Source organism: Hetaerina americana, unplaced genomic scaffold (genome assembly GCF_022747635.1).
Source record: "Hetaerina americana unplaced genomic scaffold, ioHetAmer1.1.p SCAF_3, whole genome shotgun sequence".
Classification (NCBI taxonomy): domain Eukaryota; kingdom Metazoa; phylum Arthropoda; class Insecta; order Odonata; family Calopterygidae; genus Hetaerina; species Hetaerina americana.
Window position 1 is genome coordinate 17,140,284 of NW_027286874.1, and position 27,047 is coordinate 17,167,330.

The window sequence follows — 27,047 nt, forward strand, 5'->3', positions numbered from 1 at the left end:
AATAATCACATTAAAACAAAGGCAAAGATATTGTAAGGAAGCAGATAAGAAGGTTGAATGCTAAGAGTGTAATCGTCGTCCAAGTATCAAAATATGGGGAGTAATTTTTATATTTGGGCAGCATTAGATTCTAACGTAAAGTGCTTTGTACTTCGGGTGGAGAATAGCGATAACAGGCTTCTTTAGTGGTTCAGTGATGTGTTTTCTGAAAACTTGTCTTATTTTTATGATACATGTAGATGGAATACGACGGCATTCATTTTTTAAGTACGTAAGCAGTCATTTTAAGTACGTGTACTGTGCATATATATATATATATATATATATATATATATATATACATATATATACACATACATATATATATATACATACATATATATACATACATATATTATATATGCACAGTACACGTATATATATATGCACAGTACACGTATGCATATATATATATATATATATATATATATATATATATATATATATATATATACCTGTATACACACACACACGTGTACTGTGCATATGTATATTATATATAATGTATATAAATTTTTATGTATAATATATATGCACAGTACACGTACTTAAAATGACTGCTTACGTACTTGAAAAATGAATTCCGTCGTATTCCATCTAAATTTATCATATAAATTTGATTTGGAAGCATCGGTTTTTATTAACTTTAAAAGGACAGAGCGGTCACATTTGACTTTTTATGGCCAATGCTGTTTAATGGGCTAAAGGTGAACTTTCAAAGTAAAAATTCTAATCGTGGCAAACAATAACAGAGTTTATCAAAAAACTAGACGACCTAAGAAGTTCTTGTGTGTATCCTTTATTGCGTTAAATTAGGTGTGGTAACATTTAAGCGCTAGGAATTTTGTCATTCTAAAATTTTATGATGGTCTAAACATAATATTAAATAGAAAGTGACATGGTTCGCATCCTGTGAAATTATTTTTATCTTGGAGGACCGTTTCGTGACACTTCGTCGGAGTTGAGTGATCGGCAGGTCGTCATGTTGAAGTACTTGATAGCCAGACGATCACTCAAATTAATTCTGGTGCTTTTGCATTGGTTCCCAGTGTTCGTACAACGTAAATTGTACACTAAGTGATTCATTGCCATAACTACTACGCTAGGATTGAATTGCCGGCAACTCTTCATTTCTTCAATGTCCATTGTTCACTTGAGCTAATGCATCAATAATTTCATTTCTTGTACTGCCTACTTTAAGTGTTTCTTTCTCGTATTCCCCTATCTTTTCCGAATCTTCACTTTCAAATATGTGACTTGTTGGAAGTTTTCTTCCATTCTTGCGTCATTTACTCTTGCATTGATAAATGACGCAATCTAGTGGCGCATTATTACCTTTTTAGTGAGAAACTTAAGATCTATTGCTTAGAATGTAAAAAAATCCCTGGAAAACTTATATTGAAAAATGCCTTAGACCTACCATGTGCTCCCGTCTGTCCAACTTCTCGTTAAGGTTCCCAATAAACGCCATCCATTAGAGTATACTTAATGCATGACTTGAGCGGAATCGTAATCAAGCTCATTTGTGCAACAGGCAACAATATTGCCCGCCAAAATATCCCGACCAATATATTGTATTTATGAGAGCACATTTGGCTTTCTAGTAAAAGGCTGGATGTGTCAAATTAATTTGTGGAGGTTCTCCTCAGGTATTCCACCGGATGAGTTTCCATTCTGTCCGACGTTTCGATGCTTAAAATCGTCTTCAGGGCAAAAGAGCAGGCAGGACATCGAGTTAACTGCTCTTAAGCTCGAAAAATAATGTAAAATTTCCTTGAATTTCTTAGAGATACTCGTATATTCAATATTAGCCGGTAAAAATAATGATTTAAGGAATATTTCTGCATTATTGCAAATTTCCTAGGCAAGAATTTCAGAACTCTTAACTCACACTAGACATTCACTGCCCCAAACTGTTAATTTAACGTTGCTAATAGCATAATTAATTCAGAACTCGTACGCCCATCATTTCTGCCGTATGCTGATCATTAACCGTAGATCATGTTATGTGTCGTCTCCCACGCGTCTCTCGGATTCGGGGCGGCGTCTGACCGAGAATTTTTCACGCCACCTCCTCCATACCTTTTCCCATTCTTCTTACAGAGGTGTAATAGTCAAGGTAAACTGGTCTCGCAGGTCTCCTACCAGCGTTGCCAGGCGGGCGCGTTGCCGCTGGGCGTAAAAAGAAAAATGTTGGTGGTGGGAAAAAAAAGTCATGAGGGCGGATGAAAATCTCCCCGAGAGCGCGGCTTCGCGCGAAGAACTTTCCCCGGCATTAATTTCTTCTGCCGGCTTCGTCTTTCATTGCTGCGGACTCCACCGCACTCTCTTTTCCCCACCCTCACCCGTCGAGTCACTGTGAGGGCGATGGGGGTTCTGGGCCGGTTATCTTACGTCGAGAGGCGCCTCGTGGCTGTGAGGTAGCAAGGAGGGTGGAGAGCTGTAGATTCCAATTTTGGGACTCGACTTTTCGTCCCACATTGGTGATCCGGTTGCCGCCTGAGTCGGTCGCACGGACCGTAGCCGACTTCTTCGCCCGCGCGGTTGACCCAGCGCCCGGGGGAAAAGGACTGTCTCGATAGGGAAAGAGAACTAGTCGTGTGTTGGCGTGGCGGGGTAAAAATAGAATTGCGGGAGAGGCGCCCTTCTCTGCGTAAACGCTTGAGAGACTTGGTTCTCCTTCCGCCCATCTCGCATACTTATCGAGGAACATTGTTTGATTTCACCGTCATCCACGAACGGGTGTGATCAGTAGCGCTTGTATGCTAGAGGGAGCACAAGCTCCTTGTCAATATTTTAAGATTAGAATGGCATTGATAGTGGAATCCGAAAATACCTACGTATTGGATCACCACATCACCAAAATATGAATATGATGACCTGAATAGTAAGGGAAATTCCTTGAATTGAATATGTTGGATGCTTTCAATATCTGAAGTTGAAATGTGGACATAGGACAGGTGTATAATAATCTTGCTTGAAAGCAGAAATAATGAAGTAATTTTTAAAAAATTGGAATACATTTTTTTTATTATTGTGAGGTATTAAATGCAGACCTTTGCTTGGTTTTTGTCTTAACATAGACAGACCATATGATAATTTAGTTTAAGAATATTATAATTACACTATAATTCTGGTGTTTAAAACAAGTTCCAGAACAGTAGTGTCGGACTTTGGCTTTTATTCAAATAATCTAGCACCTGTTCTTTTTTAGAGACAGAATAAGCCACAAGACTTAGACTTCGTTATGATTGTATGTATTGCTTATTGCAAGACAGTTAAGGGGCCATTACGGCAATGGCCATTGATGCCCAGCTTCCTCCAGGATATCTCAAAATGCTCCTTGATCAATGATTGTTTATAGAATTTGATCAGTGCTGCAATTTGCAAAATAACTGACTTGTAACATTATATTAACTTTGGTGGCATTTTGGTGTTGAAAATGGCCATTCTTTTTTTGCTAGAAGTGTGGTAAAGTTGTCAATCCGAGCATCACGTATTGGATTGGTTGGTTAATTAGGACATGAGATTTAAAATAGATATGAGAAAATGTGTTTATTCATTCAAAATAAAATTGACTCAACAAAAATTGTCTCAACCAAAAAATAGTCCCCTTTCACCCTTTTTTCTCTGTATCATATCCAAAGATAGAGAAGGGGCTAAACTGCAAGGCCATAACTTTGTGAAAATAATGTTTAAGTTTGGCTTTACTTGTACTTAAGCAGAATATGCTCCAGTACCTCCAATACCTTACTGAATTAAATTAACTCTCATCCTACCTGGTTCATCGTTAATACCATGTTATGGTGAAAGAGGAAGACAGTGTGTAAACAATAGTGGAGAATTAAGTTTTCTTTTCTTGAATAAGAGCTTATAAAAGTGGTATTGTTTACCAAAGTTACCGATTTTCCCTCATTTCCTAGTTCACTGTATACTATAATGTGGTCACACTTGAAGTCAAGAAATTAGATCTTGTAAATCATTGGTAAGTTCTATTATCTCTTAATGGGATAAAGTGCTCTCATTTAGCTCTAATGATTTAAGCTGGACAGCATTCCCTGGAACCATAGGTTCAATTACGGAGTTGCCTTGTTCTCTCTCCTTTTTAAAGAATACATGTCATTCATTTTTCCTTAGGATCTCTGATGATTGCTTGAAGATTCAAAAGTTAAAGAGCACAATACTGTTTATTAATGGCACAATTCCCAGTCCATCAGGGTTACTCATAGAACACTGCTCTGTAAGGCTAGTTATGTAAACTGTGTTATTTGCTTAGTTATAGCACTTGAGCTGGCATGTTTACTATATACCGGCACTATCTTTTTTCTGCCCATACATTCCGAATAAAGAAAAGTATATAAGTCAAGAAGTTCATTTCATTCTTTAGACTGATTCACTCTTGTAAGTTTTTGCCCTAGTTTAGTTGATGAATTAGTCAGAATGTTCCGAAAAAATGTTTTTATTTTAGATACTATACAGTTTTTTATTTCAATTATATAAACTTCCATTTTTTTCAAACCACAACTTTTTCATGAAGCTAAAAAAATGGAATTTACCGTAGACAAATGCCATGAAAATATGAAAACATACCTCCAAAGATATTTTGAATTTGAAACATCAGTAAGGGCAGTATTTTTCCCCTACTTTCTTTTAGTACTGTTTAAATGCAGTTCTAAGTTGAATTGAGAAAGCTGTGCTCTAGGGTGCTCAGACTTAGTGAGAGTTGGTTGGCATGTTTCATTCCTAAAGATGTCTCATGTCTCCACAGCTAAAAATTACTGCAGCTTTGGAGGCTTATTTGTAGGAGTTTATTTAATTTAGTGTTTATTAGGCAATGTGTGGTGTGTGAATATGAGGCAAATAAATTACATGCTGAAATTCAATGCATCGAGGTTGGTATGAGTGAAAATTAGATTGTAACAGCAGTGAGAATTTTTTAGATTGCCACAAATGTTTAATGGTTATTGTTATTTATTATGGAATGTTGTGAAACAAGTATGGTTTCAAAGTTTAATAGTCATATTCTAGGGAAATCTTAGGAGGAAGAGATAATAGATAAATGAAATAATGAGTTGATAGGAAAATAACGAAATTGTAATTGATGCATTGTGTGTGATTGATAGATAAATAAAGAAGGAAGTGATTATTTTATGTAAGCTCCAGGGAATTGATAATTTTAAGATTTTGAATATCTGGAGAAGTGGAAATGCATCTATATGTAAATTGAGTAATTGTTAATGGGAAATAATTTTTCTAGCGAGAATAATGTTATGGTATGTTGTACTATTGATCTGTATTTCATAAAAACTGTGGTTGTAATGGAAGAGAAAATATGTTTCTTTTTCTCACATAACTTACAATTGGGATAAAGTCACTGTACACCATTCAGAACTTACTGTGAATTAGTGAAATATAAATAAAATGAAAAGCATGAATCTGCATAAAAAAGAGTTATCCTGTGGAGGTGTATGAAAATAAAATAGAGAAGTAGAGTAAGGTGTGAGTACTAACTTTGCTTGACTGGCAATGAAAATCAGCTAAACAATTGAGCAGAACCTTTTTAAAATTTGGTTTTGCTTTGAACATTCTTTTAATGGCTCACCATAAGACTGTATGCACCCTTCTTTCAGAGGCCTGAATGCCCTAAAGCATTGCAGATAAAATTCAGCAAAATTGGTATTAATTTGAAAAAGTTAAACAATTTCTCTATTCCATTTATTCTTAATTCATCACTAAAAATCTGGTTAGCGCTTGAAACCCATTTATTATAGAAAATATGTATTAATAGTATAAAAAATAAAAGTTTTAAATGTTAACGCAGAGATTTTGATTCACATTTTGTGATTTGGATGACGTAGATTGTATTGATGATAAATCAATTTATCCTCTGTGAACATCCTCCGTTAGGACCAGGCTCTATAATTTTTGAAAACCTATGGTATATTAGTGGTAAACCACCAGTGTCACCATGGGAACTTCTCCATAATTTATGTTCTGTATTTGCTTGTCGGTCATTACAGAAGATGGAGCTGTGCTATTTATCAACCTGACTTTAAGATAGCTGCCGTTAGTTTTTTAAGAAGAATACCTGTTTTATTTAAAGCCAAATTTAAATTAAGATATTGGATATTTTGTTTGATGCATTCATCTTAAACACTATATAATGTATATAGTGTTTAAGATTAACATTGTTATTACAAAAGAATTTAGATGAGGAATTTTATCATGACTTATCTTTTGCCTTTCATTTATAGATGGTACTTCGGAAAAATCAAGCGTATTGAAGCTGAAAAGAAACTACTTCTCCCTGAGAATGATCATGGAGCCTTCCTTATACGAGATTCAGAAAGCCGTCGAAATGACTACTCTTTATCTGGTAAGACATCAATGGTGGTATTATGTGTTAGTAGGTATGTACATACATATTTTAGATATTGCTGTGTGCTGGTAGAGTATATGAAGGTTGTTGGAAAAGTCTGTGCTAAAATGAAAACTACATAATTTTTTGAGATAAATCTGTTTTACTTTTCCACACAGTCTCATTTTAAGCTTATATTTCATCCAGTGCGGCCCAAGTTTGTGAGTCCCTTCCAAATAATGTGATTGTTCCAGTTCTACAAAATAGCATGTTTCCAAAGCCATCTTTCATTAAAATAAAAGCTTCTCTCAAGTCATTTCTTCATATTGGCAAAGAGGTAGTAGCCCAAGGGAAGCCAAATTCAATTTTAGATTCAGTGGAATCAGAAATGTTGGAATTTTAATTCCAACTATTTGGCAGCCACACCTGCAGAGGAGTGAACTGGTGTATATTTGTAATGCAAATTGACTTTTGTGTGTTAATCATGGACATTTTACAAATGGCTCAGTTTTCTAATATTGTCATAATGATGTATAGTTTGCACCTGTAACGGTGTGATCATATTCCAATTACGTAATGAAGGTTATTCCTTCTGAATCCCAAAAAAACAGTCACTGTAACCTCCCCAACTGAAGTAGTGGTCTTCACCTTCTTTGGTAATTATTTCCCCCTTGCAGCCCAATGCTTAGATTATGTCTTGGTTTCAGGCATTTTGTGGTGCATCATTTATTTAGCTTTAGTCCGAAAACAGCCCATTTTGGCCTTTACATCAATCTATAAACAGTGATAACAATGGTCACTTTTACAAACACCCAAGCCCTAGTTGGAGGACAACCCATCCTGGCAGGAATCGAACCCATAACCCTTGGAATTGCAGATGAGGATGTTACCCTGCCGCCACCCAGGTCGGCGGTATTGGTTTGTACACAGTAATGAAACCTGCATATTTTGCTGAATACACTTCCTTCCATCCTTACTTCTTCGATTAACTTCAAGGTACTATTTCCATGCTAATGAATTTGCCCATTTCTTTTCCAAGGAATTTCATGAATATTTTTGTCTAGCTTAAAAAAGGATTGAGTGAAATTATTTATCAGACGCAATATCTCACAAATGCATTTTAAGATGTCAGATGAATTTGTTGTTGTTCATAATCCCACAAATATATCCACAACAATATTTCGCCTTCAAACTGCATTGTCTTCAATATTTATCTTCATAATTAATCATTAGTGAACATTTTGGCATTCATAAATCATATCTGTGTACTTCATAAATTGATTTTCATTAAAGAGAGTTTTTATGACCAAGAGAATAATTAGAATTCTGTGTATTATTTAAGGCTGGTATGAGGAACACTATAGATGAAATCATGCTATCTTAAAGACTTTGTTTTTGATTTTGTCTATCTGACACTGCTGTTGTAAATTAGTTTTCATGCATATTATTTTCGTGCTTCAATGTCTTTCACTCTGTGGAAACAGAAACCTCAGTTTAAATCTGATATCACTAATTTTTATTCATTTTTCAGTCATCATTCTTAAAATATAATCTGTTAAAACTGGATCACTATGGGTCACTCTGAATTCGTATGAGTAGAGGCCTCCACTACTTTTCTAACTAGTTCTACAATAAAATTTTTTATTCCCAAGATTTAATTATATTGTTTATCTCCTTTTTAACTTCTCTCTAGTACTTTAATTCTCTAATTTACCTGTCATCACCAAGATCTACAATCCCAAGTTCGAATTTTGATGGTATCCTTTGCTACAAGAATTTTGCTTGATGATAACCTAAGAGTTGCATCATCAAGCCAATTGTAACCTTTTCTCTCCTGCATTTTGAGTTCTGAAACCCCTGATCAATAGTCATGTTTCTATTTTGCCAAATGTCCATGATTCCTTTCTTGGGAAGAGCTCAGACAGTGGTTTCCCATTGTCAGCTGCATGTTTATATCAGCCACTCCTGACATGGGAAACAGACATTGTTTACAGCTATGCCTAATGTGGGGAACCTACAATGTAAGGTGGGTACCAGCAGAATTTCTTCCCCTGAGGGCATATTATCATTTTGCAGGAGCTCATCTATCCAAAACTGTTGACCCTTGTTGAGAGTCAGGTTATTTCCCATCACCTTACATATGGCATTAGCAGTTTTACATTCCAACCTAGCAAAACCTATTACTTTCTCATTCTGGATTTGGCACCGAACAATGTTGGAGCTAAGCATTGTGTATTGATGTGGTTTCAACTTCTTTTTTTCAGTTCGTGATGGTGATACAGTGAAACATTATCGTATCAGGCAGTTGGATGAAGGAGGCTTCTTCATTGCCCGCCGGACCACATTCCGAACTTTGCAAGAGTTAGTGGAGCACTACAGCAAAGATGCAGATGGCTTATGTGTTAATCTACGAAAACCTTGTGTACAGGTATGGTAATTTAAAGGTTTTAATTGTACCGGTTTTTTATTGTAAGCCATTTAAAAGGCTTTGAATTTTTTTCACAAATTTTGAGTTGACAGTTAATTTTTAGTTGGTTGATTCTTACCCTTCTAGTTCGTTTGAGCATTTTTTTAAGTTGTGGTTAACATGAATTATTTGCCTTGAATATATATTTAATTCATTGGGTTATGAATATGCTTTCTTATTATTTTTACTGCTTGATTATTAACAATTTTATGCACTTATGATTGATTTCATGGGATATCTATCCAAATATTTTGCTTGCCCATTATCTTTGGAACTTTATTTCATAAATAGGTTTTTCTTTCAAACTCAGTGATACTTAATGGAGGAATTCAGTTGCTGTTTTATTGTTTTTTAGTATATACAGTAATAAATGATTTATATAAACATTTAATTGGTTAAATTTGTATAAATATCACACCCTGCTTGTATCTCCAAAATTTAGGAACAGCACAATTAATGCCCACGTAAAAATATGTAGTGATCATTGAAGTATTTTCAGCAGACGTGAGCAATAAAAGTTGTAGATATTTCTATCTTATGTATTGCATTTGTTTATAATGGTTAACAATACCTTTAAATGGAGTTCAAAAATTAGATATCCACTTTAATATTATACTGTAAAATAATACATGTCTACATTATCAGATTCAACCTTAATTTTTTGTATAGATATGCTGAACTTCATTAAAAAACAATGCATTATCTTTAGGGAGTCCTTTATTACCTATGGGAATGAAACTTTTTAAAGTTTTTGTATATCTCAAAACTTTCAAGACATCTCCCATCTAGATGGCCTTTCTTGATGTATCTGCCTTTAATGTCAGTAAAATGCTAGCCATCATTCAACCCCATATCTCTTTTCTTTCATTGCTTCCCTTGTGGATGATGATAACTTGGGTAAATGCATATCGGCTTTCTTTACACATTCTCATGAGCTCTTTGTTCCCTGGCTTTATATCCTGTGTAAGAATGTTCAATGATAAACTCCCTGCGTGCTTTACCTGTAAACTGTAACTGATTTTCATCTTCTAATTCTGAATCATAAGAATGCTGAATATGATCTCATCAGATAATGTAGTCATCTCCTTCAAAGAATTAAAAAAGTTTTAGGAGAACAGTGCATTTAATCTTCATCTTAATAAGTTGTCCATACATCATATTGCATATATCCTCTTTTTAACCTATAGTAAAAGGATATTCAAAATAAATAATGTGGACCATGTTGCATTTTGAATGAAAAACAGTGCTAAGTGTAACTTAAATGGTGTATGTTTATGATGTCCTAGAGTCATAGAATAGTGTGTTTCTGTAAGTTTAGATATGGAATGAGTTTGATTTTTTATGGAATTATGCTTTTAAATTATGTTAAACATTCTTTCTCTACGTCATGCTTTTTTTGGTTTGCTTTTTTAGAATTTGAAGTGCATACACATAGGATGTTATTGGCATGAATATAAGTAATTGTTTTAATAAAGGCATTTAGATTGACACTTTTGGTATATCCATTTCATGAGATAATCTGTGATCATAAGTATTTATGCAGTTGTAAAAATATAATGCTGTAATTTCAGGAACTAGTATTGATGGTGACGCCAAATTGTTAACCTAGATACATGATTTGTTTAGTTTAAAGTCAAATCAGAAAATTGTAGTAAGTTTGATTATATTTGTAAGATATTATAAGACATGTATTAGATAAATATTTGGATTTCACCAATGAGACCTTTTTGAAATGGATATTTTACATTTTTTGTAACTTCAGAAATGAATAAGTATCCAAAATTTGTAATGACATTCCTTAAAATATTTGTGATTATGTGCAATGACTCGGTGTTAATTAACTCCTCTTAGCATTTGGTTGTTCTGTTTCTTATAATTTCAAAATAATGCCTCATATCATAATGTGCTTAGTGTTTATCATGGCTACATAAAACAAAGCTTGACAAAAATTTAGCTTTAACAACAGAAAGAATAGAACTTTAATGTTATAATTTTCTGTCATAATAAATATTCATATTATCGAGTTGAAAAGTACATGTGTGCAGATTTCATTTAAATGAATTTATTGAGTCATTATTCTCATATATTGCAGGTTGAGAAGCCTGTCACTGGTGGGCTTTCCCATAGCACTCGTGATCAATGGGAAATTGACAGGTCTTCATTAAAATTTGTGCGAAAACTAGGTCATGGTCAATTTGGAGAAGTATGGGAAGGACTATGGAACAATACTACTCCAGTAGCCATTAAGACTCTCAAACCAGGTATGATGACAATTATTTTCATATTGTGTGTTTATTGTAAATTAACTTTCTTCACCATAATTAATGTGAAGACAGCACATAGAATGCTTTTTTCATAAATTTATTTAGCCTGCCACTTAAACAATCTATGGATTTATCGCATAACTTGTGATTGAGTTGAATAGTTTTTTCAACTGTAAATTCGATTATCTAAAGAGAAATTTTGTCTATCACACATTGCTAAAAAATGAAGTAAGCAGGTACAGGTGACATATAGTTTTAAAAGATGTAAAAATGTACCAATGGGGAATAAATATCCTTTGTGTCTAAGAGTAAAATATTAATAGCAAAGCTACCACAAGGTAAATAATTTTTCTAAAAATTTGAATTAATTGAACATTGAATTCCATGAGAAAATTTCATGATTGAAAAGCTTAAAAAGAATACAGTGTTAGCACAAATAGATCAATGTCATATCTCTTATTCATGAAAACATCAATGTAAACATTTAGATGATGATTTGTAGTGTTGTTCTGAGTTCTGTACTTCACTACTTTAAAGGCATGATAACTTGGTTCTCCTGGATAATGTACAACTATTTTTCACTCAGTGTAAACAGTGTACTTAGCTTTGATTACAGAGAAGATCTAATCTATTTTTTGCTGAATACCTGCCTACATATTTGGATATGTGTATAACCAATGACTAATGAAAACCTAGTTAGAAATGATTATTGCAAAATGATATGTAAAAGTATAAGTAATGTGAATTTAACAAACTCTTTGATAAAATATTTTATTTAGCATATATAAATGAATAAATTGACTGTGAATATTTGAATATGTTTTCATGATTTGAATGAAAAACTAATTGAAGTGTGCCATGTTTCATTCTCAAAAATACAGTATAAGTACATGCTCATGTATATTTCATGACAACTGTAGCGGACAAATTCCAAAAAAACTGCAGGAGATGCTGCAACAGTGACTTTTAATGGATTTGTCTGCTAATATGCATTTCAATGCAACAATTTCGGAGTGAAAAAATCATTCCCCCTGACTGGGATTCGAACCCAGATCCCTCAATGTCTGGTCGAGTGCTTTAGCCAGTTAAGCTATCGAGGCCTCGATAGCCTAACTGGCTAAAGCACTCAACCGCACATTGAGGGATCCAGGTTTGAATCCTGGTCAAGGCAAATGATTTTTACCCTCTGAAATTGTTGCATTGAAATGTAACTGACTTGAATTTATAGGTTTAAATAAACTCACAATGCTTAAAGCAGCAGATTAATTTTAAGTCAGTCCACCTGTGATTGGAAAGTATCCAGGGATGTTATGATAATTTTGCAAAAACTGAATCTTGATCAGCCTTGACATTATTTTTTGGTAGAAATGCTCTTAAACATTAAGTGAGGGTACCTACTGCATCTTTAATTCATTTAAAATTGGCCCTACCAAACCTGTGTAATGCTAAGTATATGTTTTAATAATGAATATTTTATTTATTCTATACACACCATGCTCATTCTACAGCATCTGTTCCTAAGTTTGTGGTTATAATTTTTTTCTGTTAGCATTAAAAATTTTAGGAAATCAATTTTTAATGCATAATTTATTTTCAATGTTAAGGAACCATGGATCCTAAAGACTTTTTAGCTGAGGCACAAATAATGAAAAAGTTAAGGCATAATAAGCTGATTCAGTTGTATGCAGTGTGCACAATGGAGGAACCAATATATATCATTACCGAACTTATGAAAAATGGGAGTCTTCTTGAATTCTTGCAAGGTAAGTTTAAAAATATCATAGAACACTTATCCCAAAAAATAAGGTCAATATGTAGTTACAATTGTTCCTGTCCAATAATTATTGACATTTATTCTTAAATTCCCCATATGGGTTCTCCCATAGAAAATCATCAAATGGAAGAAGTTACACCATTTTTGGTTTTCCTAAAAGTTGCCATTAGTGTAAGTATTGACTCAAAACGAAAGCCGGAAGATTAAATAGCAATAACAGACTAGACAGTTCACTTAATGATAAATAACCTCTCCAACGTGATGCAAATGGCAGTGAACTTAAAACTGTGTGAATATTGAACTTTTACCATTTAAATATTTGTTTACCAAAAAGCACAAAATTCATGTATAAATACAAATGTTGTAGACAAAAATATAGCTTTGCATATTATTAGCATACTTACGCATTCATCATTACAAGACCCACGAACGCTAATTTGATAACCAACTAGATTTGTTGTTTTATTTATGTTGACTAGTTGAAATGGTATGATATTTCTTGAACAACTTAATACTTAATGAGGACCTAATTCCTGCAAGCAAATAATCCCACAGCCTGCAGAGTATATCATAGAAAGATCTCCTGTAATCAGTAGTGCAGAAAGTCATGTACATTGTAAGAAAAATACTGGTATCCACATCTCAAAAGTTCTGTGTGCTCTTTATAAGGGAAATTTCATGGTTTCCTTATATAATTGCTTTGGGATTTCCCGCTGCATATGGAGCATACAAGACTTATTTTCAAAGACTCAATGTTTCATTTTTTCTACTGAGAAGATCAACAGGAGCTGGCTGAAGAATTTCTTTCACTGGTCACCCTTCTGGTTTTGCTGAGACAATCATTGAATATTGTTGACCAGTGCCTCATATTTAAATAAATCTTTATCTGCATGTTATTATTAATCTGTGGTAGTTTGATGTTTTTTCCATGCGTAGCTGGGACAGTAACCATCTTCTCCATTGAAATTGGATGGTTCTCTCAACTACTTCTGGAGTCGCAGAAGGATAATTTAGTCCAATTTTTGCTAGAGCTTTAGCCTCATTGTAGAATATCTTGTGACCTGGCTCTGACATGAAGTGTTCTGTAATGGCTGAAGTCATCAACTGCATTGCCTGAAGCACTATATTGCTCAACCGGGTCTTAATTGGTCATTTACTTTGACCTACATAGCTGTGACCATAGGTAGAATGAATCTTTTTGGATAGGGGGAATAGCATGATTTTCAGATGGCAGCATCTCTTAATTTTCCTCACTGTTATAAATCTGGTCTCAATTTGGCTCTTGAATCGACATTGATTGTTAACAATATGTGTACATGTCGGCTTTGTCTTGTCAGAATGACCAAAAAAAATGAGAATTATTGTATGCCTAAGAGTTTCAAATATTATTTCCCATGCCTGGTGTCATTACCTCTCTTTTAAATTTCATAATGCAGGTAAAGGAAGAACTTTGAAGTTAACTCAACTAATAGACATGGCTGCACAGATCGCTGCTGGAATGGCATATCTGGAATCACAGAATTACATTCATAGGGACTTGGCTGCAAGAAATGTTTTAGTTGGAGATGCAAATGTAGTGAAAATTGCTGACTTTGGCCTTGCACGGCTCATTAAGGTAAGGTTATTGATAGATGTGTAACATTGTATTCAGCATTCTAATTTGTATTATAGTTGAAGTAGTTGCATATGCATAAATTGCTAATTAAAATAGAAATGCAGGAGAGATGAGCATTTATCTTGAAAAACTCTTGGGAGCATAAGGTCAAAATAATCCACTTCTTGAAGTATAAAGATTACTTCAGTTCTCTTAAAATAGAGTTATTTCCTTTCCTGTCCCTTGCCATTAGGTGCTGTTGCATTAACCTTAAGGTGATTGGGCTTGCAATGCCAATGATCTATTAACTATTGTTGCTTTCATAGTAGTCCTTGAGGGATTGAATCAATTTCTACTGCCCTGAATAATTTTTTCAATTTCTTTTCTATCTTACAATAAGAATGGCTGGCCTAAAATCTTTTTTATAGTTCTTTTATGTATTTTTTCCATCTTTATTGAACCTCCTTTGGTTTGACCAATACTTTTTCTGTTGTCTCTTATTTGTGAATGGGACTTCCTTTCTGAGTGTTCTTTCACCTTCCTGTGCAGTGCATCCATTTCTCCTGTTTCCTGTAAACTCTCCATTTCCTTGCACGTTTGCCAAATATTTCTTTTATCCTAGTTTCTCAACTTAGCTGTTATTTAAATATTTATGTTTTCCCCTTCTCAATTGTGTGTTGACATTCTTCCATTTTGTTCTTTCATCCATCTGTATTTTCAGTGGAAGAGTATTTTCATTGACAAAATACTTCTCATGATAGGAATTACGAGGGTCCTTCAATAAATCCTTAAAAATCCTAGAGATGGCACTTTTAGTATTGGAATAGGTTTGCTGTTAGTAAGCCTCATTTCTCAATTAACTGCTGATTAAGTTTCAGCTATATCCATAATGTGGTTTCATTTTCATATTTGATGGAAGCAACGAACGTTTATAAAGAAAAATGAAAAAGAGTTTCGTTCGGTGATGAAACACTTCTTTTTCAAAGACTTAACACCAAAAGAGATCAAAGTCAAGTTCAATGAAGTTCCTGGAACATCTGCTCCTGTGTTTATGACTGTTTACAATTGGGTTAATGAGTTTATATGAAGCCTTGTAGCCGCAAATGATGAACATCGTTCAGAACATGCTGTGGAAGTAACTTCCTCCTAAATTATTGACAAAATCTGCGAAATAGTTTTAAGTGGTTGAAGTATCCAAGTTCACAAAATAGTTGAGGTCATAGGCATATCACAAGGTATAGTATTTGCAATTTTGCCTGAAAAATTGGATGTGAAAACAATCTTGACAAGATGGGTGCTGCATTTGCTCTTAGTAGAGAATAAACTTCATCAAGTGGTTGATCTGGAAGTTGTTTTGGCGCTTTTTTGTTGCAATCATGATGAGTTTTTTCATCCATACGTAACTGTGGATGAAACGTGGATACACTACTACCCTCCATATACTTAAGAACAGTTGAAACAGTCTAAAGGCAAAGATGACAAAATTGGCTGACAAGGTGATGGCCATGGTTTTTTGGCATGCATGCAGAATCATGTGCATCCATTGCTTGCAAAAAGGAAAAAACAATAAATGGAGAGTATTATGCATCATTATCACACCTCTTGAGCCTATTAATCAAGGAAAAATATCCTCATTTGGCAAAGAAAAAAATTCTCTTCCATCAAGACAAGGCACGTTTGTACACCTGGCAAGTTTCGATGGTGAAATTATGGAATTACGGTTCAAATTACCATATTTTCCCATCGATAACACACACGTTATCTATACAAAAATGTTCAGATGATCGAAAAAATGACGATGCGCGTTATGTAATGAAAATTGAAAAATTCCAAACATTTACATACCTATACATGCAATAATTTAAAGAAGAGTCTCGCAAAAAAAATTAATCTGGAAGCATGCCTATCTAATTGCACTCGATTTTATACAGATCTGCTACTCTTACAGTTATTTCATCTTATAAATCCATGAGAAAAAGAAGAAATATATAATTTCTATGTGTTCATATATTCTAATATGTAGTAATTCTTTATTCGAATGCATAAAACTTCACGTAAACATAGAGTACGTTGTATTATACTACCTTGATCAAAAAGTTCCCGGAATAACCACCGTGTGGCGCTCCCATCGTTCCGATTTGAGTTCTGTTTTTTTTGTTAAATTGGTACATCTGTTGTTGATATTCCCTTTAAATCTTAGTGTCATAACTTGACATTTGCAAAAGTTACGTAGCCAAGAGTACATCTATCTCTGTGTGTGTTGGCGATTTTTTACAATTTCAGAAATGGATTTACATTTGCAACAACGAACTTGTATTAAATTTTGCGTAAAAAACGGATTTAGTGGCGCACGGACGTTGGAAATGTTGGAAAAGTGTTTCGGCAACGATTCTCTAAAAAAAACGGTCGTTTACCAGTGGCACGAGCGGTTCAGAAGTGGTCGTGAGTCAATCGAAGATGATGAACGCAGTGGCAGACCATCGACATCGAAAGTCTGTGAAAAAATTGATAAAGTAAAAGAAATGTTGGTCAATAACCGCAAATTAACCATCAGAGAAATAGCGGAGGACTTGAACATTGCCTATGGATCCGCCCAAGACATTGTGGTTAATGATTTGGGTTTCCGTCGTGTAGCAGCAAAGTTGGTTCCAAAAGACCTCAATTTCATGCAAAAAAGAGACCGTGTTGACGTCGCAAAAGACATGATTTGCGAGGCTGAATCCGATCCCACATTCATCAAAAGGATCATTACTGGAGACGAGACGTGGGTTTATGAGTACGACACGCAATCCAGACATCAGGCAAGTGAATGGCGTTCACCAAATGAGCCGAGACCAAAAAAACCACGTCGTTTTCAGTCAAAAAAGAAGGCAATGCTGACGGTTTTCATGGATTACAACGGTGTAGTGCATCATGAATTTTTGCCAGACAGTAAACAAAGAGTATTATTTGGGCGTTATGAGACGTTTGCGTGAAGCAATTCGCCGAAAGAGACCAGAAATGTGGGCAGAAAACTCGTGGATTTTGCACCATGATAACGCACCGTCGCACAGTGCTATCATTATTCGTAATTTTTTGACGAAAAATGCAACAAATACCATCCAACAGCCACCGAATTCACCTGATTTGGCTCCCTGTGACTTCTTTCTGTTCAATCGAGTTAAAAAACCATTACGGGGAACGCGTTTTAGCAGCCGAGAGGAAGTAATGGAAAAATCGCAGGAAGCACTGATGGACATACCGAAAACCGACCGTAACTTTTGCAAATGTCAAGTTATGACACTAAGATTTAAAGGGAATATCAACAACAGATGTACCAATTTAACAAAAAAAACAGAACTCAAATCGGAACGATGGGAGCGCCACACGGTGGTTATTCCGGGAACTTTTTGATCGAGGTAGTATATATGTACTTATAAATATATGATAGGATAGGTAGATCACTCGAATCCAAAAAATTTGTCACCGGAATCACGATTAAATGAAATAAGTGCATTTATTATCTCTTCAGACACATCACCGAGTTCACTCTTTGAAGTCAATTTCCTAATCTCATAGCACTGGCATTGAAATATTGCCTAAAGCTTTTTCAAATCCATTTTTTACACAAGTCACTCTGACACCCTGCCAACTTTCCAAGATCCACCCGATTATTTTGTCGCGAGGGGCGTTTCTTGTGCGACACAAAGGGTATCAGGTAAAGTCAGAATAAGTGCAGCGAGTCTTACCAAAACAATTGTATATTATACAACATCAGTCATATTACACCATTTACATAGGTATAAGCAATTGAGTATAATGGATGGCTAGACCATCAGTATGAAATAGGTGCATTCGATTAAATGAAATAAGTGCATTTATTATCTCTTCAGACACATCACTGAGTTCACTCTTTGAAGTCAATTTCCTAATCTTCTAGCACTGGCATTGAAATATTGCCTAAAGCTTTTTCAAATCCATTTTTTACACAAGTCACTCTGACACCCTGCCAACTTTCCAAGATCCACCCGATTATTTTGTTGCGAGGGGCGTTTCTTGTGCGACACAAAGGGTATCAGGTAAAGTCAGAATAAGTGCAGCGAGTCTTACCAAAACAATTGTATATTATACAACATCAGTCATATTACACCATTTACATAGGTATAAGCAATTGAGTATAATGGATGGCTAGACCATCAGTAGCCCAACGTGAGTACGGACAAAATTAAAATGGCAGAACATTACCTGGGACAGGGTAAAGGCAGGATGGATGTGGCCATGAAACTTGTAACCCAGGCAGGGCCCTCATCCAAAGGTAAGGCACCACAAGGAGTACGGGAGCGGTAAACACTATCACAGACACTGTAACATGGGCGAGGCCCTCGTCCATTGGAAAGAAAGGGATAAGGCAGGGTGGATGCAGTCACGAAACTCGTAACCTAGGCAGGGCCCTCGTCTGTCAGAAAGGAAGGGAGTATGGTGGGGTGGACGCGGTCCGAAACTCGTAACCTAGGCAGAGCCCTCGTCCGAAGTTGAGTCAGCAAGAAGACACATTGTCACGACAAGCGCAACACAGCTGAAGCCTTGGTTCTTACCAGTCACCGCCCGGTAACCAACTGACCGCTTTTTGCCCCCGGGCTTGTATACCCAACTTAGGAGCTAGGGGAGGAATACTATGTCGCATACTTGAAACATTGTCTTTGGTCACTCGGGGTATTTGGAGGAGCTAGGGAAGGAATAATATGTCGCATACTTGCAACATTGTGTCTTTGGTCACTCGGATTATTCGGAGGAACCAGGGAAGGAATACCATGTCGCATATTTGTGACAATTTCTTCATAAGACACTCTTTTAAGCCTTCCTGATTCTGTGTAGTCTTTCATACCATCATCTACTTATCCCAACTAGAACATAAATCTGATTCAAAAGATTTATTAATGGATAAATCCTGGCAGCCTCACGATTTCCTTTTTTCTCTCACGAAAATGATGACTTCTAACTTAAACATTGCTGTATATGATTTGGTTCTCCATGGATAATTTTCTTGAGAAAATTCTAAATTGCAAAAGCTTAACTCAATTCATGTTTGAAACAATCACCATGTAGGCGGTACTTTCATAGAACTTGGAGGGTGTCTAGAACAACGCCGATACTAACAAGGCAAAGTAAAGCAAACAAAACAAGAAAATTCTATTTCATTCATTCTCTTTTTTTATATTTGGTTTGCTGAAAGTAAATTAAAATAGCAAATAAAAGGGTGCACAAACCTATGTCTCGTTTCAACTTACGAATCATAGCGAAAAAGCAATAAGGCGGCATATTGTGCTGATTTATGAATATTGTTTATTTTTTGATCCTTCTGTTGTTTGGAATTGATTTCAATCACCTGGCTTTAATATTCTGTACACTTACGGTAGATAGCCACAGGTAATTATGATTTCATATATTCATTGGTCGTTACCATCTATTAGTGTATGGATTTAGACGTATTTTTACTCACTATATATAATATTTACGTGCATATATATACACACTCAGATGCGGTGCGGCATCTGTGCATGTTCAAGATAACTATGAAGCCCTGGGCATGCAGTGTGTATAGAAATTCATGATAACCACAAAGTTCTGGGTGCACGTTATACATAAGGTGCACATTATCGATGGGAAAATACGGTATTACATTATCAACTATATTCAATACATTTGGCCCCAGTGACTTTTTTATTTCCAAACTTGAAAAAATGGCTAGGTGGGAAATAATTCACATCGAACAAGGAGGTCATCACCAACGTGATATGTGGATGATGATACCTTTGATGAAGACCTGAAATTTTTGTTTAGGCAATTACTGACATAACAACAAATCATACCTGAAGCATTATGATGAGATGCTGTTCTAAAGATGAAGTCATGGTGAATGAATAAAAAATGAGGTTATTGAATGACAACATTTATTGTTTAAAGAATCCTTTTGAAATCAGACCTCTTCGGTCAAAATCTTAAATAACAGCTTAACTTTAATTAAAATTAAATTACTAAAAATCTAAAGAAACGATTTTGTTTAATGTTAATTTTTGGGTTGTGTATTCACCTTTCATGTGTAACAACAGGCTACCCTTCCAGTATGCATTGAGGCATACATGCTTATGCATAAGTAAAATTAGATGGGTTGACTTAAACATTATAGCTAATTTCTTTCTATCCATTCCTCTTTATTTTAATAAAATATTAAATTATTACAATTAATGCAGTGTTTTATTGCCATTCAGATATTTATTAAAACCAAGGGTTACTTTAAAAATTGAAGGCACAATTATTTAGTTTTAAACATTAGAAAAATTAATTTTCAAATTCTAGGTCCTCTATGGACAATATCTTCATCTGATGAACAAAGTTACCTTGAAAATTATATTAGAAAAATTAATGTAAATTTGTGTGAATATTTTGATAATATTAATGGAATACAGCAATTTTATAAAGGCTCTGGACATAGTTTGTGATTTCAACCTTCTAATGGATACTAGAACTGGAGTGTTCAAGGGGGCATAATTTCAGCATTTTCCATAGCTGATGAGCATTACTAATATGGTGAAAGCTCTCAACTATGGCCTTGTAGTTTTAGGTTATTTTAGCATCATTATTATAAACTGCCTCATGGGTGAAGATTTAGCGCACTGAATATACTTGTCGCAAATTTACAGGGACATATGGTTGTTGAATTATACTCTTTAAGGACAAAGGAGGAATTGACCAAAAATATGACTGAAATTACTCTGAAATATGCATTAATAAAAGTTATGATTGTACATCTGAGGGATTATTTATTATGAATGTTTTTACAAATGGATTCATTGAAGATTGAGAACTTCAAAAAGATCTTTGCTTGCATCTTTGTGGATTCTGAAAATGCTGTTTTCTTCTGAACATAATCTCAGTTTATTTGAGGAAAATTGTGATGGCAAATGAAACTAATATTGGCATTCTCTGTACATTCGGTCACTAGTTATAATTAATTTTTCTGTTGGACTCATGTTAATCCTCAACTAGAAGCTTTTGCTTGTTTGTAAATAGCTTGACTATGCCTATTGCTCTATTCAAGTTAATAAATATTTTAAATTAATCTGGATCTCATATTTCAATGCCAACAGGAGGATGAATATGAAGCAAGGGTTGGAGCACGCTTTCCAATCAAGTGGACAGCCCCAGAAGCTGCCAACTACAGCAAGTTCTCCATCAAGTCAGATGTTTGGTCATTTGGGATCTTACTTACTGAACTTGTCACGTACGGAAGAATTCCATATCCAGGTAAGTTAAGTTTCTTGTTTAATGCTGTTTATGAAAAGATTAAACCTCTCCTCTTCAAAGCCCCCAATAATGAGAATATGGAGGACTCAATTACATTGTAAACAATCGTAACTAGGGATGTAATTTCAAGTTATCCAATGCCATCCAAGCCTTGTATATGAGGCCTTATACCATCAAAGTTAATGTCTAATGAAAAAAGTATAATGTATGTATTGTAGTGTCCATCTTTATGAATTATATACCATTGTCATCAAGTATCTTATTAATTTTAAGTTTCCATTTAAAATGGTGTCAATGTGTAATTTTGCTTCCAGTATATGGATGCCAAGTTACCACCCTATTTGAACCACTTTTTCACGGTGAGGGATTCGTATGGGATTATTTTTTTAATACTAGGTAATCTGCCGGTTAAGGTAGGTTTTTGGATGGACCCATCTACTAAATAAATTTTTTGTGACTCCTAACAAAAAAAAAAATCCAGTGTCCTACTCTACATCAGGTCCCTCTTCATCTCTGAGGACTCTCTTCCTCCAAAACTAAATTTAAATAGGGTTTGTAAAACGTTAAAATGATAGTAAAATGTACCTGTGAAATGGATCAGGAAAAAGATAGGTCTATGTCTAGACTATAGAGAGGATGAGGAACAGACTTCATGTTGATTTTCTCTGGATAATCAGCATGTTGTGATGGGCTTCACACAACCCAACACTCAGGAACATCTTTCATGTGCAATTTTCTGTCGCCCAATAAGGTTTTCACTATATCCTTAAGGGCTCTGAATATTATTCAGTCTCTTCTTACAAAAGCAGCAGTGGTGTTAATGTAACACTTCCATTAGAATAGTGACTGTAGTTCCTAGTCCACCTTTCTTTGTGATTGATTGCCCCCCCCCTCTCTTTTTGAATATTTTAAACCATCTTCTTGTTTTACTTTATGGAAGAAAATGCTTTGGCAATGAAATTGAGGCACCATACAAATTACCACTCAATAAATATGCTTTTTTGATGTTTTTCTATTGAAAATTGATTTTGAAATACATATTAGGAAAAAGTTATTGGCCATTGAAATGCCCAGGATAGAATTATCTAAAATATGATTTTAGTAATTTTGAAATCAGCTGTCCTTTATGAAAAAGCAGAAAACTCAACTGGTAATAATGACATGTAATTTCTGCAATAATAATAAACAGATGTGAAATTCACTTGGGTTGTTAGTTTGTAGTCTACTGAATGGCTCCAGAAATTTTTATTTTCAATAATAATTTCTTTTTGCTTTGATAAATAGTACATCGGTACTTGTTTTATCATTATATGACAAAAATACAATTTTTTCCTCCATTAAATTTCTTTTCAGGCATGACTAATGCTGAAGTACTGCACCAAGTGGAACATGGGTATAGGATGCCATGTCCTCCAGGCTGTCCATCAGCTCTCTATGATATCATGTTAGAATGTTGGCACAAAGATCCAATGAAGAGGCCTACATTTGAAACCCTTCAGTGGAAGCTTGAAGATTTCTTCACCATGGAAGGATCTGAATACAAAGAGGCTTCAGCATACTGATCATCCCTCCTCCTCCACCACCAGCACCATGATCATCATCACTCTGCCACATATTCCTCCAACTATTCGACCTCATCTCTCTACCCACGACGGTCTGGGAACAACCATCAGCAGAATGCCTCTATCATGTACTCAATGGAACAGCAGGCTAGTTCCTCATCTGGATCTTATGCCAGGCGCACAGCATCCCTTGCACGAGGGTGTGCAGGATTGGCACAGGTGCCCCTTCAAAGGCCTCGATCTGCCACCCTAATGCGCTGCCCCTGTCCAAGACGGCACATGCCCCTTTTCGCAGTTCAAGGCACATGGAGAGCTTCAAAGTGAAAGGCGTCAGCCTGCATAAACCCAAGATCTTTGGTACCATCGCAATGTCAGTACATACTTATTTTTTTTTAAAGTCTCAAGAGTATTGTCGTACTCATCATCCAGATTCAAATTTGGCTAACTTAACTGCTACGCTAGAGGTGATAACTATGGAAGCTATAATCATGCCAACGGGTGCCATTTTTTTATTACAAGAGGGGAAGTGCTACCCTTTATTGCCAACATTTTTAGGGGGACAATTGAATTCATTTTGTCCATTTTTAAAGCTTGTAATTTAGGTGGATTTTTGATTTTGATAAAAACTATAATTTATAGATTTGGAATAAAAATTTAATAAGGGAAAAAACAGGTGGAAGTTGTAGGCTGGCAGTGATAACTTTATTGGCATTTCTCATTAATGATTGAACTACATTTATGTGTTCATATTGATTATACTAAATATTTTTGTGCTGAATTTTGTTTTAATTAATTTATAATATATTTGGAAAACTCTTCGAGGACATGATTATGTACTTCAGTGGATCTCTAATCAGATGCATTGTTATCATTTGTGAGTAGTACCTAGGAAATATCCCTTCAATTCAAACTGCATTTTGCTGTTTAGCTACATTTTCTCATTTCAAGTGAGTATGTTGTTAAAAAGAAAACCAATGGCATTTGAGATGGGAAAGACCGTCTTTGAGAGTATTAGTGAGTGATATGAGGACAACAAAGTCTGTGGTCAATACCCTATGAAAGTAGGGTTGAGGTGGTAGAGGAGGATTTGGAAGGATATTGAATGTTAGATAAGTTGGATATAAAGAAGTGTTGAGTTGTGTGGAGGAGGAAATGGACCTAGTTGTTTAGGTAGTCAAGGAAGGTTATTAGGTAAAGCTGGATTATTATGTCCTAAGTGGGGTAAGGTTAACATAAAGTTTGCCTTTAATGCCTCCTCTGTGGTGCTGGAGGTTGGATGAGGTGGAGGAGGCTTTTGGTGTGATGGGAATTCCACTTGTAATTAAAACAGTTTGTACCTTAAAGCAAATGTTAAACAAGTATGAATTGGGTGCATATGCCATTTCCATTGCCCCAAATTACTTATGTGTATTACATGTTTAAAGTGGTATTCTCATTTCCATGCCTTTTACTCATGTCCCTCTTATTTTTTATAAATACTTTGTCATTTAATGTACATAGAACATCTGTAAAATAATTAGGGTCTGGTGGGGGAGATGCTTTTGTTACATGCTAGTATTATATGGGAATAGTTTTTTATGCTTTGATTAAGCAGGATTCCCAATGCCTTCAACATAATTTTATTTTAATTTTTTCTGTTTACAAACAAATATTTTCCCGTTATATCAATCAGTGTAAACATTTTTTATCATCATAAAATTCTTTAATCCAGACACAGTTATGTCAGCTTTATGAGCTAAACTATGTTAAATTAAATTAATTTGAAATTGTCTGAGCCATTAATTCACCTTAATTTTTTGTTACGATCATCAAGGTTGATGATTAATGAAGAATTAATGGCTGACATTTTTTAAATATTTATATAACTGATATTCCTATTCCTGAGCCTTGAAGATGAGAATTACTTTCAAAGTGCACTTTTGAAAAAGGGCATTTTGGTTGTAGCGGAATATTTTGGAAAATAGATTTGCAGATAACATTCAAAGAAATTTATCCTGTGGTATGACCTTCCCTACTCCACTTGGGTTTTCCAAAGTATTCTTATGCCCTCACTGATTTAAGACTTAGGTCTCAAAAGAAACAATGTAATATAGCCATGATTTTTATGTCTTTACTGAATTGAACTTGTACGAATGTGCTTGAATATGCCATCACATTTTTAGCACTTTTTGTGAAACGAGCTTATTTTATAATATTTTGGAATCCTTGCTACAACTGTACCATGTCTCACAATACATACTATCATGCTCATACATTTCATAAATATTGTGTTCAAAATGTGTAAAAAAATCTTAGCTCTCTTTCTGTCTTAGACCCTATATCAATCCACTGTCTACTGCATTGCAGTATTAAGGAAATCATGTTCTAATCCATTGATTATGGTAATGCACAGTGGATAGTGATTACTTGTTAAAGTTCCTTGAAGGGAGGATGATTTCTTGGAGATAGTAAAGTGATCATTAATAGAAAAAAATGTTCTTTTAAAGGAGCTTTATTTCAAAGGGCCAATCAAATCACTTTAATTCCCCCTTCTGGTTTGTAAAAACTTATTCATTGGTAGAATGTTTCCTTGTGTTTCAGGAAGCAAAATTCCTCCCTACTTTTTCTAAGGTTAGTAGCTAATAATTGTAATCCTGATAAGTAAAACATTCACCGACATTTTAGTCAAATTTTCAACATGAATACATTTGTTCATAGTGAGTGGTGTGTATGATTTCAGTTCAGTGTATTTTTTTGCACTGAACTAGATCTGTCTCAAGCCCTATGTATATAGTGTGATGTAAATGCATTTCCTTTTGATAATGAGCCATGAAGGTGAAGGGAACATTGAAAGTGTGGTGTGCAGATTTTTCATCACAGTTTTTTTATAACCTCATTTGTACCCTCTATAAATACAATACAGACTTTTCCATGGGTGCATGTGTGGATTGCATATTTGTACATGGTTTACTTATTTCCATGGAGTGTCATGATTTTCTGTATTTGTGAATGAATTTTGATACTATCTGCATAATGATGTGCTGCACAGTTGTATATATACACATTTTAGTTACACATTTTGTGTCATATATTTAAATTTCTTAGAATGCCATTTTTTAAGCTTTCATTTCTTTTGTTCTCTACTTCCAAATTTTCTTTCACTTGTGTTTATTGTGAACATTATTCTGAAATGTGTATTGGTCAATTAGTTTGCTGTTTTAAAATATACCTACTACAAATACTTATTGAATGTGCTTATTAATCAAATGTTTTCATGTATTATTTGCAAACCCCTTTTTATCTTGATGATTGACTTAAGCCTGAAACTCTTATGGCAAAATTAGAGAAAATCAGGCAGTTCATGTGAAGATAGGTAGTTGAGTATAATATAGGATTTATTATTAAAACTAGCTGTAATGTCATTGCTTGGTTCTGATTTGGGATTTTTGGGTCAAATGCATATTCATGGACCGCACTGCGTCATAAATCTCTCTTCTATTTCAAACTGTTTTTCAAAGTCAGGGAATTAATTGTTAATAAAAAATTAGCTTACACAAAAGAATTCTGTTCTGTGTAAAAGGTTTTGAGAAAAGGTATCAATTTTCAAACAGATTTCTCCTATCATTTGCTCTTAACTGTAATACATATTTATTTACTCTTTGATCAAATACATTGTAGCCTTTGAACACATGGTATGATATATTTTGAAAAGCCTTGCTAAAGGAA

General features: G+C 34.7%; 1 protein-coding gene across 1 annotated transcript in view; it reads left to right on the forward strand.

Moving 5' to 3' along the window:
• The window catches only part of Src42A (Tyrosine-protein kinase Src42A), an 89,874-nt gene extending 63,330 nt beyond the window's left edge, over positions 1-26,544 (forward strand). The window contains exons 2-8 of the mRNA XM_071587205.1: positions 6,294-6,415; positions 8,662-8,825; positions 10,957-11,125; positions 12,733-12,891; positions 14,339-14,517; positions 21,624-21,780; positions 23,134-26,544. Coding sequence (XP_071443306.1) covers positions 6,294-6,415; positions 8,662-8,825; positions 10,957-11,125; positions 12,733-12,891; positions 14,339-14,517; positions 21,624-21,780; positions 23,134-23,342 — 1,159 coding nt within the window. The 3' untranslated portion in view covers positions 23,343-26,544. The remainder of the gene's footprint in view (positions 1-6,293; positions 6,416-8,661; positions 8,826-10,956; positions 11,126-12,732; positions 12,892-14,338; positions 14,518-21,623; positions 21,781-23,133) is intronic.
• The last annotated feature ends 503 nt before the right edge of the window (positions 26,545-27,047 follow it).